Raw genomic sequence first — 16,401 nt, 5'->3', positions numbered from 1 at the left:
TATGGCTTCTTGCTTGCTGATTTTGATCACTGTTAAAAATCAGTCACTTAAATCAATGTACCTTGTTAGTATTTGCGCATCGCACTGAAGTACTAGAGTGGCTATTTATAGTTAGAAAACGTAGATCGATACCATTGGCAGGAAGAACGTAGCATACCTTAAAAATAGTTAACTTGATCCAGTTATGATACATTCTAGATAAGCATACTTGTCCACCTGCTTTTCAAAGCTTGGAAGAGATTTAAATTGACCAGGAATAGTATGGATTCAAGATTTAGACTGAAGTTTCCTAGTTTTTCTTCATCTTAATTATGAGCTTAATCATGACATTAAGCTTTTGCTGCTGTTAAATTAAAAATCTGTCTAATGGGGAATGATGAAACACAGTGTTGAAACCCCTTGTTTTCTAAAGTGTATAGATTTACTTTGTTTTTTAGCCACCTGCGTACATCAATCTGTTTTGTCTGTTTTTTTGTAAGTTAGTAAAGCAGTTAATTATAAACCACAGCTTTCTACTAAAACAGGAATGGAGGTTTAATATTTGTAAAGCTTTCTGAAATTACTCAAAAATATGTAAGACTTCGTTAAATGAAATACATTGAAAACTAAGTTCATAGTTTCTTTAGCATCTGATAAAGGCTTTTATCTCAGCTACAAGTGTCAAAAAATGTTTTAAACTGTGTTATGCAGTACCTTAGAATAAGTTTCATTATATTTTAAGCACTGATTTTAAATATTTAATTTGTAGGTAAGTGGAGGCATCCTTCGGATATTTCCAGAAGGTAAAGCCCAATTCGCTGATATTGAACCCAAATTTGATAGACTGCTATTCTTCTGGTCTGATCGCCGCAACCCTCATGAAGTGCAGCCAGCATTTGCTACAAGGTAGGACTAATGGATTCATGTGTACTGCATGAAGCCTCTTTGATCATGGGCTGAGGAAATCCTGATGAGAAATGAGTGAAACTAATGAGTTATGACCTGATCCAGCAAACCTCCATATAAACTTCAGGTGCACTATGCCAAAACTTTTTTTTTTTTTTTTCTAATGGCTGTGTTTCGGTTTCATTTGCACTGCTGAATTTGTATTGATGTCTGATCTCTATTAGATAAAACATTCTCTTGAACCAGGGTGAGTAAAGGGGAAATACTTGGAACACAAACTTGTGAGTGTCTATCAGACAGAACTGGTAGGAGCACATGAGGCCATAGAGGGACCCAACTGAACCCTCTGTAGCTGAGGGGAATTGTTACTTCTACGTAGTGGCATTATATTGGGTCCCTGTCTGTTGTCCACAGCCTACTGTTGTTTTTAGATATTTTTATGTACTGACTAGCTACAGCAGTTTTTTGTTCCCTTTAATTGGAAGGGAAGGAGTTCTTATAAAACCCTCACTTTCCATTTTTGTTTTTATTCTACAGGTGACTTAATTTGGGAATTGGGAGAGGGCTGCAGGGTGAAATGACCGTTGGTAGTCAACTCTTTCTCTCTCATACATGCAGTGTTACAAGAGTTGCTCACAGTCTGACTCGCGGATAGGACCTGATACATCTTTTGTGACTTTGTTTAGAGCAGTAAATGCTGCTGAACATACTTGCATTCCTTGCCCAAACATATTGAGTAATATTACCAGATAGTGTTAATGGGTAAATCATTGGAACCATTAATCCAAACTTCCTGTTGCACATGTTGTAACATGTTTTGATGGTCAGGGTGCTGAACATTAACTCGAGCAGTGAGATAACACAAGTACCAGTGCAAGAAGTAATCTGAGAACTGCAGTCCTAGTGTCTTCTTGCTTGGAGCCTTTCTGGAGGCTGTGCCACTCTGCCCTCCCCTCTGTACTCTGAGCAGAGTCAGAGGGCAAAATGCCATTTACCAGAGCTCCTTAGAGTATTTTGTCTATAGCTGCCCTTTCATACTGCAGCTATGGGCCATGGAAAGTTGAAGGAGCTGGGTAAGAAGGGGATGTTATTTTTCCCTTTTGGTGATTTTTGCAGTGTGACTCGGTACTGGACTTGACTGAGTAAAGTCAAAGATGAGGTCGCAAGGCAAGGTGATATGCCTGGAGACTAGGTACTACCTGGTACAGCTTCTGGGCAAGAACAGTATAGCAAGTCATCAGAGAAGTCTAAACCTATAACACCAGTGTCACTCTTTCAATAATTTACCCTTTAAGTGTAATAGAAATACTCTTTAAGTAGCTGTTCAGACTACACTTACTAACAGGGAAGCTCTGCTTATTTTACCCTTTATGAAAATCTTTCTTCTGTCAAACTCCAGAAGTATTGTCTCATTTAATTTGAGTTTTATTTTCAGTATGTCTGTTTTTAATTAGTAGTTCAGGAATTCTTTTTTTCATCCATTTCCCTAGGTACGCAATAACAGTGTGGTATTTTGATGCAGATGAAAGAGCACGAGCTAAAGTAAAATATCTAACAGGTAATCTCTTGTAAATATCTTCTGTGTTCTTGTTTTGTGGAAGAATAGCTAAACAGTCCAAACTCGTCTCCTTGGCCCAACAGTGCTTAAAATGGGGGGAGAAGATGAGAGGGGAGAAGACACCCATAACTCATATAATCAGGTTTTATAGGGAATAGCAACTTAACCGATCCAGTGGTTAAGTTGCTAGTCAGTGACTTGGGAAATCCAGGTCAATTCTGTGTTCTGCAGACGCTTCCTTTGAGACCTAAGGCTAGTCAGGCTTTTTATATGGGCGTACTGCTTCTCCTTGGTTTTGTGTCCCTAATAGCTGTGTTCTGAGGATAAATGCATCAGAGATTGTGAGGTACTGCAAATAGAGAGCCATGTAAATATTTTTGATAGAATATAGTGATTTAACAGTCAAATCCAACTTGACTTGACTTGAGACTCTATATTTGAAAAACAAAAGCCTAAAATGAAAATCTGGAATCAAAGAATGGAGTTATTTCCTCCATTTCCAAATCCACATATCTAGCATCTGTTTTCCTTTTCTGGCTTCTCCCTTAAGAGGAAGTTGATCTAATTTTCCTGTTCAAATTAGCATTATAAGGAGAAATAGTGTAGGACTTCTGCTGTACTTTTAAATACCATCATGATTGTGCTTGTTTTGCTTGTAAACCAAAATAGGTATAGCACAGGTAGACATGTATTCACAGGTCCAGATTCTCAACAGTTTCACTGAATGCTCCGATTTATATTGTTTTGAAGACACGAGCCAGTCCAGATCAGATTTCTGTTGATTGCTGTTGGTGCTTTAGAAGCTCGTGTCAGACTTGCAAAGAAATGCTGAGAGCTGAGTACCTAACCTCTGACCAGTGGCAGTGGCAGGTTGTCAGCGCACGCGTGTGCCGCTCAGAGGCACATGCGCTGTGTGGCACTTCACAGGTTACTGGGAATGCCGGCCGCCTGCCGGCACAGCTCGTCTCTGGAGGTGGCGTATGTGCATGTGCAAGTCAGGCTTCACGGCACACAGACGTGACTCTGCTACTTTTAGGACTGGCCTTGCTGGATCAGAGCTGCTTCCACGCAGCTTCCGCTGATGATGTTTCAGGGAGAGTGCACAGAAATTGTTTGGATCATCCTGCATTTTCAGGGTAGACACTTCCTCTGCTGCCTTCTTCCACTGTGTCCCCCCTGAAAAATGCAGGGACTTAAAATTAAAAACAATGCTAAATATACTCTATTGTGCACAGCTGTTTTCCTTCTGAAAAAGTAAGCAGGCACATAATCTGTAGCTTCAAATTCTCTGCATCTTTGCTCCTGTCTGGCTCTCCAGTCGGTTGCTCTGTTCAGGGAGTAGTAAATGGGTTCAATATTTTCCTGCGAGTGATCTGCTTGGGGGAGGAAAAAGGGTGGAGTAAAGAGGCTGTTTAAATTCTGGCATTGCTTTGGTCTGTGATTGATTCATATCATCCTACTGTTGTGACTCCAGTTTTATTTGCAATTAAAATTACATTCTTTACTCTGTTGCAAGAGTTGTGCAAGACACTATTTTCAACTGATGTTAAAGAATATAAAACTATTAATTTTGGTCTAATGTCAGTCTAAATAAAGCCATATATAATCTATGTGAATTTTTGTTGAATATGGGATAGTGTCTGTTGTTTTGACAGTCAGACTTTCTAGGGGAGAGGTTCTTAAATTATTCAGATCACTTACTGGAAGAAAGGACAGAAGAGGTGATTTTCAGCAGCAAGTCAAATGGGATTTTTTGTTTTAGAAGTCTTTCATAGTCTTTTTACAAAGATAAATACCCTGAAACTCTGGATATTCTGATCCAGAATGATAGACCAATTCCTACAATTCTCACGTGGGTGTTTTCAGAGTTCACCTTTGTACATATGATATCCCGTATCTAGTTTTAAATTTGGGCAGCTAAAGAAATGTCTGTTTTCAGAGATGATGAATAACTGTGGCTCATTAACTTTAGTCCAGGATACAGCACCTGTACTGAAACATACACAGATCTATTTTGATTGATCATATGTACTGGTTAACTTTGAAAATACTTTTTTTTAAACTGATCTGGAAAACCTTTTATAAACTATACTTTATAAATACTGAAAAATAATATTGATGTCCTTTTCATATTTCTGCAGGTGAAAAAGGTGTGAGGGTGGAACTAAATAAACCTTCTGACACGATTGGGAAAGACGTTTTATAAGCCTTTGATTTAGCAACTTCCCTTGCTATTCTCCCTGATAAATCTTGATGCTATCTATTAACTTTTGAATGTGAATAACAAGATAAAAGGAAAATCGACAACAAACCAACATTTTAATAAAGAAGCAAACAGTGTTTCAATGTTGCATCAAATAGAAGATTTTTTGACTGTTGAAGCATTGTACTATGTGATTGTGACTCCAGGCCTGTGGCTGCTTATGTGAAGAAGATAAGCAATCAGTAAGAAACAGCATATGCATCTGAACATGAAATAAGTGCCCTACATAGAATTTGTCCATCCTTATATTTTGCCAGACCTGTCGTCCAGCTGAATCCAATTCATCTCTCCCTTTTTTTATATGGTAAAAATTTGAATTTTGGGTAATTTTTGTATGACCAGGTACAGTTTATCAAAATTGAGTGTTTAAAAAAAAGAAAAAGGAAAAAAAAGAAAAAAATTGCAGTATTCTCCAAAATAACATTGATCTATTTTTGTAAAACTGTTCATACTGTTCTCCTCTGCCATGAAAGACCTAATTTAATATAAGGGTTGCCAGTAACTGATAATCACTTTAATTTTCTTTACACCTTAAGTCAGAAAAGGAGCACTTTAATTACCAGCTAAAAACCTGATTGTTTTGTATTCATATCTCACACTAATCTTAACTTTTAAAGATTGCTGCTGTATTGTTTTTTTTTGACTATGTCCTCTTGAACCTTATTAACAGAAGCAAATCAATATCTCGCTATTAGTAACATTCAGTTTGTGGTTTTGTATGTTAAATCCACGGAGAGGAAGTTTCTGTCTCCTGTGTTTTTGGTTTTTGTTGTTTTTTTCTTCTAAGTGACTGGCACTAAGTGAACTTGACACTATCGGTTGCTGTTATTGGCTTTGGGGACCTGGTAAATACCATCGAGTTACAAGAATACACAAGGGCTTTCCTAGGCTATTAGAGGTACCCAGAACCTCCTTATGTACTTGACAGAAAATTTTGAGCTTTCTCCCTTTTCTAAAGAGTACCTGCCATCCCCCTTTCCTTTGTATATAAGTTAACGAAATACCGAAAATACATTTTTTTTCTTTCTTTCCAAATGTTGGTGTCCCATCCAGTCTGTAAGTTGACTCCTTGATCTATTATATAGTATCAAGGAAATGTTCAGCACACTGAAGCTGAAGTGCATCACTGCAGGCTCCATGTGCATCTTTAGATTTTCACTGAGCTGAAGGATTTCCCCAGAAAGGCACTGCCCTTTGATCAACACTGAGATATCTATGTAGTAAACAAATTGTTACTTTGTTTTACATTGTTTTCATTTTTTGAAGGAGAGGGGACATCACAGACTAAAAGTAATATGTGCAGAAGCTGTGTTATTCTTATTTTCAAGAAATGGATGTTTTGGACACTTTTTTTTTTTTTTACCCTGAGCTTTAAAAGCTTGAGAAAACAAAAACAAACGCTATAAAATACAGCATTCACACTTACAGGAGTTTGGGGGTTGATCAGCTTACCCACTGCAATTTTCTATCTGTCCCTTATTTCCCTACTTAGCCAAAACAATGTGAGTGTACAGAAATATTTCTGTATATATTACAACTTGTGACAATTTTAGCATCTGTATAGTTTGTATTCAATTAGAGACCTTTTCTATGGAAAGCTCAGTAATTTTTTATTAAAAAGATTACTATTGTTCATGTAAAACATGAAAAAGCTAATTGTTTAGTAGCAAACTGACAGAAGGGGGAAAAATTCAGTATTAGTGTATATTTTAGGAGAACCAACAGAAATTCCAGGTTTATTTTGATTTCACTTTTTTTTTTTTTTTTTAGTAAGTTCTTGCCCTTCACAATTCTCTTCCTCTTTCCTCTTTTCTTCCTGGAAAATCAGACAGGATACCTTTACTGTAAGTGCCTCTGCCAACCTGGCCAAGGAGTGCAAATCTTTACTACTGTCTGGTCTGCAGTGCATTTAGGCTACCAATGAAACAAGCCAAAAAAAAAAAAAAGGCAAATAAAAAGAAAACCACCACTTCTACTTCATCTTCTTTAATACTACTTTAATGGAGGTTTGGTTGGTTTTGTTTCGGAAAAGCATAAGCCTTTAAACTTCATTTCAGTCCCACTGTCATTCAAACTTCTGCAGTTACACAACGTATCAAATTCTAACCATGGTGTAGCTTGCCAGACAGGTTTAAAAAGTGCTTAATTTTTCACTCCATTTAAGTCATTACAATAGGGTCAACAAATCAGGTCAGCCATTTCTTCAATATTATCCTTTAGAAACTGTTCATTTCATGTCGGTTGAATATTCAGTTTTAAGCATCACCAAGCAGGTCCTTGTTCTAAAACTATTTTTTAAACTGTCTTATGATCTGTATGTGTCTAGTCCTGGTTAAAGATACAGCTTCATAATGCTATTTTTATTCATGATGTTAGCCAGCTGTAAAATACGAGACCTTTATCTATAGCAGGCAAAGAAATTCAGGATTCATTTACAGGTTGCCTATAAAGTTGTGTAATTTGAAAAGCAGTGTTCATTATGAAAGAGCTCTCAAGTTGCTTGTAAAGCTAATCTAATTAAAAAGACGATGTATAAAGGTTCTTGAAAACAATGTGGTTATTTGTAATCTGTGACTTCTCCTTAGTAACTAATTTCTAATCTGATAAAGGAGGTATGTGGATTTATTTATTATTATTATTACTAGACCTATTTCTGCTCTGGAGAAGCATCTGTTTTCTCTGTAAGTTGTCTGTAATTATCTGGGTGTGGTGATCATTTTTCTGATGCTTCTCTCCCTTAGAAATGGCACCAAGTTTAGACTGTCTGGAGAGCGGTGACCCACACAGAGGCAGCTTTTGTTTTCCACCGCTTTTTTGATCGGTACGTGAGGTGCAAAACAAGGTTCTCACAGACGGGATTTAATAATTCTCGTGCTGGGTCAGCAGCAGCTACGGGCGCCTCTGGGGGAGGCTGCCGGCCTTACGTGTCTCCTGTGTCACCCGGATACCTGCTGAGCTCAGTTCTGGTCCGAGGTGATCACCGCTGTCAGCGTGTTGGGCTTTGAGCCTAAGCGCAGCGGCACCGAGCTGGCCTCAAAATACTTTGAGGCTTTTCCATACTGCAGTGTTGTGTAACTACTGGCACGTTCCCTCCAAATATTCTCTGCCCCGTCTGTCTTTTGTGCTGAACAAGGAAGAAACCTTCTTGCACTTGCAACCATCCTACAGAGATGTGATTTTTAATTCCCACGGAGTTAAGTGTGATGTGCAGGGGGACCAGTCTGCGCAGGGAAGTTGAACAGTGCGCCGCTGAAAGGTAAAGTCCCTTGGTGTATGGTTTGAAAGAAAAACACATGCAAACCTGACAGGAAGCTAGCTGACAGGCTAAGTACTGGAGACAAATGCCTTGCGTAAAAGATCAATTTAAGGTCAGGAGCGAAAGACCACATCTGTAAGTCATGCTGTGAGCATAATCAGATTGGAAAATACCACTTTTGTGCCTGCTGATGGCTTTACATGAGGTGAGATTACTAAATGACAGTTGCAAACTCAGTCCCCCAAACCCAGAAGTCTGGCACGTGTGCTTTGCCTATAGCTGCGCCTGTAAGCTGCATGCACTTGCAAATACACAGTGAGAACTCGTGACGACCGCAGCAAATACCTCGAAGGAATTCACAGCACTTCGCACATTTAGCTGTTTTGTGGGTGTAAAGTAAACCTTGGATGTGGGTGATTGCCAGAAATGCGCTGAAGCCTGTTTGTGCTATTACACCACTGCAGGAGCTGTGTTCGCTCTGAAGCATCTACTGCGTCTGAGCTGTCTGGCCCCATATGGTGGGAGCGACGAGCAGCTGATAGAAGCAGGTTCGAGGTCCTCTCTCCAGCAGCCAAAACAAATCCCAGAGAATTCTTAGTGTTGACTTTTGCTACCACCTAGTTCCAGCAAGCCGTTCCCCATAGCCTTGAAGATGAGTGAGTAGAGAGCACGTTTATCCCTTTCCTCAAATACGCGTAAAAGCCCCCACAGCTCTGGCAGGGAAGAGCCAGGTACTAAGGGTTGGCTCTGAGAGCGGAGGGAGCAATGAGATGCATATCACCAACCGGTGAGGGACAGACCTGAGCCCTTAGCAGGACAGGGACGAAGGAGGAGGTTGAGTAGAAATGGCAAAGGAGGGTGGGAAGAGACTGATACTTGAGACTGAAGTAAAGCACCTGTGTGGGGTGAGTATGAGGAGTACGAACATACCAAGCAAAAGCGTGTCTTACGGATGGCTCCCTGCAGGGAGGAACACAAAACATGTGCAGGAAGAGAATATCCTATATGTTTGCCTCAGGAAGGAGAATGTGCACGAGCAGACAATTGTTCATGTGTCCCGTCAGCCTTTCCATGGATGTGTGTTGCAAAATAGGGTATTTAGTCTTGGAAGATGAAAGGTTCCTAACCTTTTCTATAAACGAGCAATTTTTCTTGTCTGTCTTCCGGTATAAGTTGGGCTTTGGGGATTTTTCTCTCTTATTAAATGTGTAGTTCAGGATTAACTTTGTTGTTGTTGTTGTTATTTTGAGTGTGGGTGTATGGGTTCTTCTGTAACTACCTTGTAGGAACAAGGTAGTATTAATGCTGGAAAAGGTGACCAGCTTGTTTACCTATAAGCCCAGTACCAACACCTTCACATGGCTGAAAGTCTGCTGGGCATGTCTCTCATCTGAGTGATGAGGGATACAACATTCACAGGTGGACTAAAGACTTGCCAGTACCACATACAGCTGAATCACTGCCTCAGAGCTGTGCCTAAATCAGAAACCCTTCCTTCCTGTCTAAAGCAATTGGAAGCGGTAAATGACATTTTGGGTCTGAAACCTCAGCGTGTGGGTCCAGTGTTCCTTCTGGGCCTCTGTTTCCCTGTGGCTTGTTAGGGCAGAACCAGCTCCTTCCTGGGTTCGTTTCCAGAGCTGGTGTGGTTCAGCTTGGCTTTTACATAAAAGATGAATCCAAAATAGTTGAAATGCAGCGATTTGATTCCTTACTCACAAGTGGAAAGGCAAATACCAGCTCACAGCTCAATGCACTATTCAGGTATTTCAGTGCCTGAGAAAGCCAATGTCATACAAGGGACCAAGCAAATAATAATAATAATAAAAATAAAATAAATAAGCATAGGGCAAGATACTTAAGTTGTGAATGTCTCTAGCTTACATTAGTGTATGTAAGTAAGCTTTAAAAAGCTATTAACAAAGTTTGCATTATAGCAGAGGAGATAAGGAAACTAGAATTTTGGATCCTGATCAATTTTTGTTGCTGTCCTGAGAAGTTTTTTCATATAGTGAAGATGGGAATGAACTTTTTTTTTTTTTTTTAAAAAAAAAAAAAAAAAAAAAAAGAAAAAGAAAGAAAACAACCACTGTCACCAAACCTAAAAAGTGCAGTACCTTAAGTTACCAAAACTGAAAAATATTTCAGAAGAATTTTCATATGTCACGACCATTACACATCAAGGAGAAAATATTTGCAGAAGGGAGCATGTGTAATACTTGAACCTGTTTTCTGAGATTAAAGTCAAGCTGACTGTTTCTGTTAGCAAAGAGGATGTTCCCATAGCAAAGAACAAAGTTTGAGCTGTCATATGGGCTTTTTTCTTCCCCTTCACTTCCCTTTCCCTGACCACAACATACAATAAGTAATATTGTACTGGGCACATGTTCTGCTTTTCTACACAGTCATATTTTTAATGAACAAGCAAAAAGTCTAAAAATAGTAAGTCAACTCTCTTTTGTCCTTTTTTTGTTATATGTAGAACTCTTTAAAGGGAAGTAGGCAACTGAAAATTTCTTTCAGCTGTACTATCAGAATATTTTTTAAAGGGTTAGTTAAAACGGCAGAAGTACAAAACAACCTTGTATAGTGAAGATTGCCACAACTTCAAGTGTGACATTGCTAATAAGGGATATATTTTACAGTAAAAATCAGGCTTGTATAAACCCAGGAAAATACATAGTGTACATGTGTGTGTTTTTTTTTAATGTGATCATTTTTACTTATGACTCAGCAAACTTGCCACATTAGCTCTTATCTATAGTGCACGTAGCACGAATGCAGAAATACTTACGAAACCTGCTTGGAAAGGAAGAGACTGAAATGGGAGCAAGTAACTGGGTCCCCCTGCTGTTCTAATCTGGGAAAAATAAATCCTTAAGGTCAGAGAAGAAAAATGTGTATTATTAATATCCTAGATATAATAAAAGAATGGGTTATTCTATCCATTTTACATGGAAAATTTTGCACTACCAAAGAAAAGATTTTTTTTTTAACTTCTAACAATCAAGGGATGTGTATTTTGTTGGGAGACTTTTTGTTGCCTATTATTGTGACAGTGCAAACTCTAGATACTTGCAAGGCAGCTTTGTTTTGCTGTATCAGATGTCACCTATAACTATATATCTACTAGGGGCAGGGATGAAGGAGCAAGGAAAGGTGGGAGGTTGGTTAGCACTTCTAGGGGTAATGGTAGGTTTGAAAATCTGTTCTGGTTTTCTCAGGTAAGATTGCGGATAAAATAGCTTGATTTCATAAACCTTCAACATGTTTGGTTTACCATTTCTGCTGTTGCACATGCTTGGAAGACTTTTCTGCCTCCTTGCTAATTAAGCACTTGTGCATCCCTCAGTTCACGTAAGAAGGGCCGTGGTTTCCAGGCTGCTTTTGCTCTAGAAGCATTGTCCCTGCAGCCTGTGTTGTCCATCAGCCTGTCAGCAGGCTTTTACACTCCAGCCCTCAAGTGGGTGTTGGATCAGAAGCTAAATTATGAAATATTTGGCTGAGGAAGATGTTTGGCATTTTTATTCCAAGAGAAAATGAGTATTCTTTACCCTCTCTGGGGGCTGGTAGCCTGATGCTGTAGGCAGCTGCTCTTCCAGGTGGTCCTGACATCCCTGCTGCTGGCATGGCTCTCCTTGTGTGGTCCCTGATGGTGGAGGTAGCAACTGAGCTGAGCATGGTGCCCTGGGCCTGTGGCCTCCAGAACTGGGGAGGAAGGTCTTGACCAACTGCAAATCCCCTCTGGCAGCACAACATGTCCACGCATACCATTGGGGCAGGTGGTGGCTCTGACCATGAAGGGATGCTGGATGTCCTCTTTGCCCAAGTGTGACCTCACATTGCCTGTTTCCAGAGTGCCTGGAGCTGCCACTCTGAGTATCTGAGTTTTGCAGATGCAGGTGAATAAAATGTAAGTGGTTCCTGAGCCACTGTGTGAAGATTGGGAAAAATGGTGCATTGCTGCTGGAGAACCTGGAGGGGAGTCGACGCCAGCAGTGCAGCCTCTCAACGCTGCTGCTATATGCACCTCACGTGGCCGCCGTTAGGCAAAGGCTCGATATTGCTGCCTGTCTCATGAAAGTAAACATATTAATCTTGGCTCGCTGAAGATGTTCCTCTTCTGGCAAGATGGCATTACACATCTGCTGAGCTCTTGCAGTTTATGTGGCAAGCTGTTCAGCTGGTATTCAGTTGCATAGATCTAACCATGCCAGGACCTGTCTGGTGTAGTCCAGGAGCAATTTCACATGAAGCTTAGGCAGCCTTTCCACTGAAGAAAGGAAGGGGACAAACACAAGGAGACTGGAACCTGGTGTAAGATTCACAAATGAGGTATCTATTTGTAAATCTCCTGAAAACAGCATCACTTTAGTATGAAACCAGGTGTCTGCAGCCACACACAGACTACTCCTGGGGCTAGGATCTGCCTGTTGTATAGCTATTTGGTATTGAGGGTGTTAGCCCACCAGCAGAGGCCTGTGATCTCTCTGCTTTTCCTGAGGAAGTTCAAACCAGCATTTCCCTGGGCATCTGCGCTGGCGGTTCGCACAGGCTGACACCACCCCAGTGATAAGCTCAGTGCCTGCACTGCTAATAGTGAGGAGCATCCCCACCCAGTGTGGGAGAGCTCTGCTAGAGAAGAGTCTGAGGCAAGTCAGTATTTGTAGAGCATGAAAAAAGGTTAAGAGGAAGGCTGGCTCAAGGCAATTCCAACCTCAGGTCCTCTGGTTTCTGTGGCAAAGTGCTGGTCTCCATCATGCCTTGTAAAGGGCTCCAAAGTCACAGCATTGCTTATCAGTTAGGATGGGTATCTGCTTTAACAAAATTGCACTTTGAGAGCCAAGTGCCAGCCCCAAATGTTGCCAGTAAAACCTCTTGGGTGGCTAGTCTCTTAACTCTGGTAAATTATCTAGAAAGTGTTGCCACAGAGCTTGACTAGTCTTCTGGGGCTTCACGGTGCATTAAACACCTATTTCCTGTATCATCAGATGCTTTTCCTACCTTCTAAGTCTCTTACAGTTACATTCAAAGTTAATTATGGCTGAGCTTTAACTCTGTAGCTCAGATAATCCTGGCTCCCCCACCCCCAGCTCAGCTCAGCAAGGCACCAGCAATTAAAAAATGGCTTGCCAGGCCAGGCAGGAAGAAGCACTGACCTGATTACCTGTGAGCAGGATGGAGCAGAGCTTCATTTTGTCTGTGTTTGTGTCAGCTCTTCCGTCAGTGGCCCGTGCTGTGCTCCTACCTGAAATCCCGGTTTGTGATGGCAGAGTGGGCCCTCCTGGATATGGTCCAGGTGGTGGGAGTGACGGGAGCTGCCTCGGCAAAACCTCGCAGCAGGGAGAAACTCGCAGTTGGGAAAAACCTGATGGTTAGAGATGGTGAGAGTGTGCTCAGGCTGTTTCAGTGTAAAGTCAAACAGGTTGACCATAACCACCTTTAACTGCAGTTTCCTGAGTTGAAGTGCTCCTGGGGTTGTTTAGCAGACCCACAGGATGGAGGAGGTGGGAAGGGACCACTGGAGATCATCTGGCTCAACTTCCCTGCTTAAAGCAGGTTGCTCAGGGCAGTCCCCAGCTGGGTTTTGAATATCTCCAAGGATGGAGACTCTACAACCTTACTAGGTAACCCGCTGCAGCGTTCAGCCACTCTCCCAGCGGTTTTTCTTATGTTTAAATGGAATTTCTTGTACAGGCGCTGTTAATTGCAAATCTGAGGAGCAACCCAAATAATTCTTAGAGATATATCCTGCAGAAGACAGGAGCTTTGAAAATAAAATTGCCTACTCCCAACTGCCGATCGCTCTCCCCCACCGAAGGGCTGGATCGGGCCCCGTGGGCAGCGGGTTTGCACCTCCCACCCTCCTTCGGCCAGAAGAGCGGCAGGGCAGGAGGCTGGAGGACACAGCCCACGACAGCCGCTCTCTCGGCCGAAGCGTCCCGGCGTCCTCAGGAGCGCTCTTCCCCTCCAGCTCGTTGAGAACAGCCTGGGCTCCACACCGTATCCCTCCGCTGCTGCGTCGTCTGCAGCAGCCCGTGCCAAGCTGCGTGCTCCGTTCGCACACCGGGGAATTTGTCCTGCTGTTGGCTAGAAAGCAGCCAGCGCGAGACTGCGACGCGCCGTGAATAGCTCTGCCCCTAAGAGCCTTAGCGGTAATGCCCGCGAAAGATCGGGTGCGTGCTGAGCCGCACACGAGCCGGGCGAGAGCAGGAGGGGAACCAAACGGCTAGGGCTTCCCCGCGCCACGTGTCCGGGCCGCGGGCGGGATGCGTCCCGGCGCGCGCTGGCGTTGGCCGCGGGCGGCAGGCCCCTGCCGCGGCGGGGAGCGGGTGCTGTTGCTCCCGCAGGAGAAGGGTCGGCAGGCCCCCTTCCCCCCCCCCCCTTCCTTTAGACTGCTTTAAATTTGTTCCTGCTTTCACAGGGACATAGCTGAGCTGGTGAAATATCCAACGGACAGCAGCTTCAGGAGCTGCTGTAGGAAGAGCTGGAGCCGTTCGGGGGGCAGTACGAAGAGCCTCAGCTTGGACTGTCTTATTTCGAGGTGTTTAGCCAGTGCGCTGGTCTCCTGCGAGCGGGATGTGCGCGCCGGCAGCGCGCCCCGCACCGCGGGCACGTGCCGCGAAGGCTCTGCCGCTGCCTTGTGCTGGAGAGCGTATTCAGGGCACGTCGTCAGCAAGCGGTTTTCAGCACCGTTTTTTTGCCTTGTGTCTCTCTCTCAGAGCATCACCCACACGCTCCTGGTGAACTCAGCAACTGCTTGCTGAGCGGTGGGGCTGTGCCCACCAAATGGCTTCCCTGTGGGAGGCAGATGGCTGTTTACTGGGATGCTCCTGGGAACAGGCCGGGGGTAATACCCAGAAAGGCAAAGACGGGGAAAAGAGCAAGCGCGAGGTAGCGGAATAGGAGCGCGGAGGCCGTATGGCTGTTTTTCCTCTTGGTACCGCAACAACACTATTTCCTCTTTCCCTGTTCCCCCTGCGCTTAGAATTGCTGAGTCTAGCTTCTAGATTAAGTTTAAATCCAAACTAAACCATATTCCTATAGTTAAGATACTGCACTGGGATTTCACTCACCTCTAGTCCTCGTTTTACCCCAGACTTTGTGTGTGACTGCTGACAGATCTCCTAAGACGTGGTATTTGCAGTGAATACACAAATTATAGGCCAGAAATTGATGCCATGAAAAAAAAGCAGTAGTTACTGCTTCTAAATTAGGCAATGACTGCGCCAAATATTTGGCTTGTTTTTTTTTTGTTTGTTTGTTTTTTTTGTTTTTTGCTCCTTCTCTGAGTTTACGGAATGACAGGTCTAATACTTACCAGGAAAAAAAAAAAAGAAAAGAAAAAAGATGGATGATTGATAAGGGACAGTTGGGACAGAGACAGGGTGAGACTTTTCAGGCCAAGCTGCTGCACCTTCTTAGAAACTTAATCTAGTCTTAAAGCACTCTGGGCTGGCACAGAAGCTAAAAGGGAAACAGGGGATTAAGGCCATGGCCTTCTCCTTTGTTTTTTTCTTTTTTTTTTTTTTTAATAGCTTTCATACCTACAGTATGTTACCATTGCCTTGGCCTATCACTTGTCTAGTTCCTAGTTGTAGCCAAGGAACAAGGTGAAGAGTTTTTTGTATGGCCACCTCTGGCTCCTATCAAGTCCTCTCCTGTGGAGCTGAGTTGACATCAAATTGACATAAACTGCCATGCATTGCAGAGCACCAGAAGCAGGATTTTTTTTTTTTTTTTTTTTTTTTTGTGTGTGTGTGTGTGTGTGTGTGTGTGTGTGTGTGTGCGTACACCACAAAAAGACGCCTTTTGGATTGTTCACTGAAGCCCAAACTAGACCGAGCAGCTACTGGGTCATCTTTCAAGTTGCGCTTGCCGTAGCGGAAAGACACGCTCGCAGAAAACCCTGCTGACTGTAAATTTTACTCCCCAGCGTGGCTGCAGCCCCTCTCCCCCGCCATTCCTCCTTTAACTCGTGTGTGGTCTAGCCTGTCCCCCTGCTCGTGAGCCTTTGGGGCCGGATTGCAGCTAGAGGTGAAGCAGGAACCCACCCACCGCTTCTGGCTGCCTCTTCCGACGGAGGTTGGACGCGGAGGAGACGTCTTCGCAGGCGTGAGGAGAGCCATCTGCTGGCACGCTGCGGCATGCCAAGCCCAGCACACAGCGACGGCCCCCTCGCTGCACTGCCTCTGCCCACCGCCTCGTTTGTATACGTACCTTTTTATACACATGTCTATAAAAACATGTTTAAATATACATAAATGTGTGTGTATATATATATATATATATACACACGCACATAGAGAGAGAAATGCAAGTCTTTACAGTCTTTAAGTTCTTATATGGAAAATATTTTATTTAAGCTTAGAGGTGTCAAAGAATAATAACCTGGATGCAAGTGGGAACAGAAGTGTTTTAGCGAAAAATTTATGACTGCTC

At 42.6% G+C, this 16,401-nt stretch overlaps 1 protein-coding gene across 3 annotated transcripts in view; it reads left to right on the top strand.

Annotated features, from left to right (window-relative positions):
• EGLN1 (egl-9 family hypoxia inducible factor 1) overlaps positions 1 to 9,185 on the top strand; it is a 38,334-nt gene extending 29,149 nt beyond the window's left edge. The window contains exons 3-7 of one of the 3 annotated variants that reach the window (XR_009957908.1): positions 749 to 885; positions 2,376 to 2,443; positions 4,585 to 5,010; positions 7,448 to 7,962; positions 8,427 to 9,185. Coding sequence is in view for 1 of the 3 variants with exons in the window: in XM_062572260.1 (XP_062428244.1) it covers positions 749 to 885; positions 2,376 to 2,443; positions 4,585 to 4,649 (270 nt within the window). In the remaining 2 variants the exon portion in view is untranslated. Of the gene's footprint in view, positions 1 to 748; positions 886 to 2,375; positions 2,444 to 4,584; positions 7,259 to 7,447 lie in introns of those variants that run through there. The other 2 variants (XR_009957907.1, XM_062572260.1) reach the window with 2 other exon arrangements.
• Positions 9,186 to 16,401: the final 7,216 nt, after the last annotated feature.

This window comes from Rhea pennata, chromosome 3 (assembly GCF_028389875.1).
Source record: "Rhea pennata isolate bPtePen1 chromosome 3, bPtePen1.pri, whole genome shotgun sequence".
Taxonomy (NCBI): Eukaryota; Metazoa; Chordata; class Aves; order Rheiformes; family Rheidae; genus Rhea; species Rhea pennata.
This window is presented reverse-complemented; position numbering and strand designations above follow the sequence as displayed.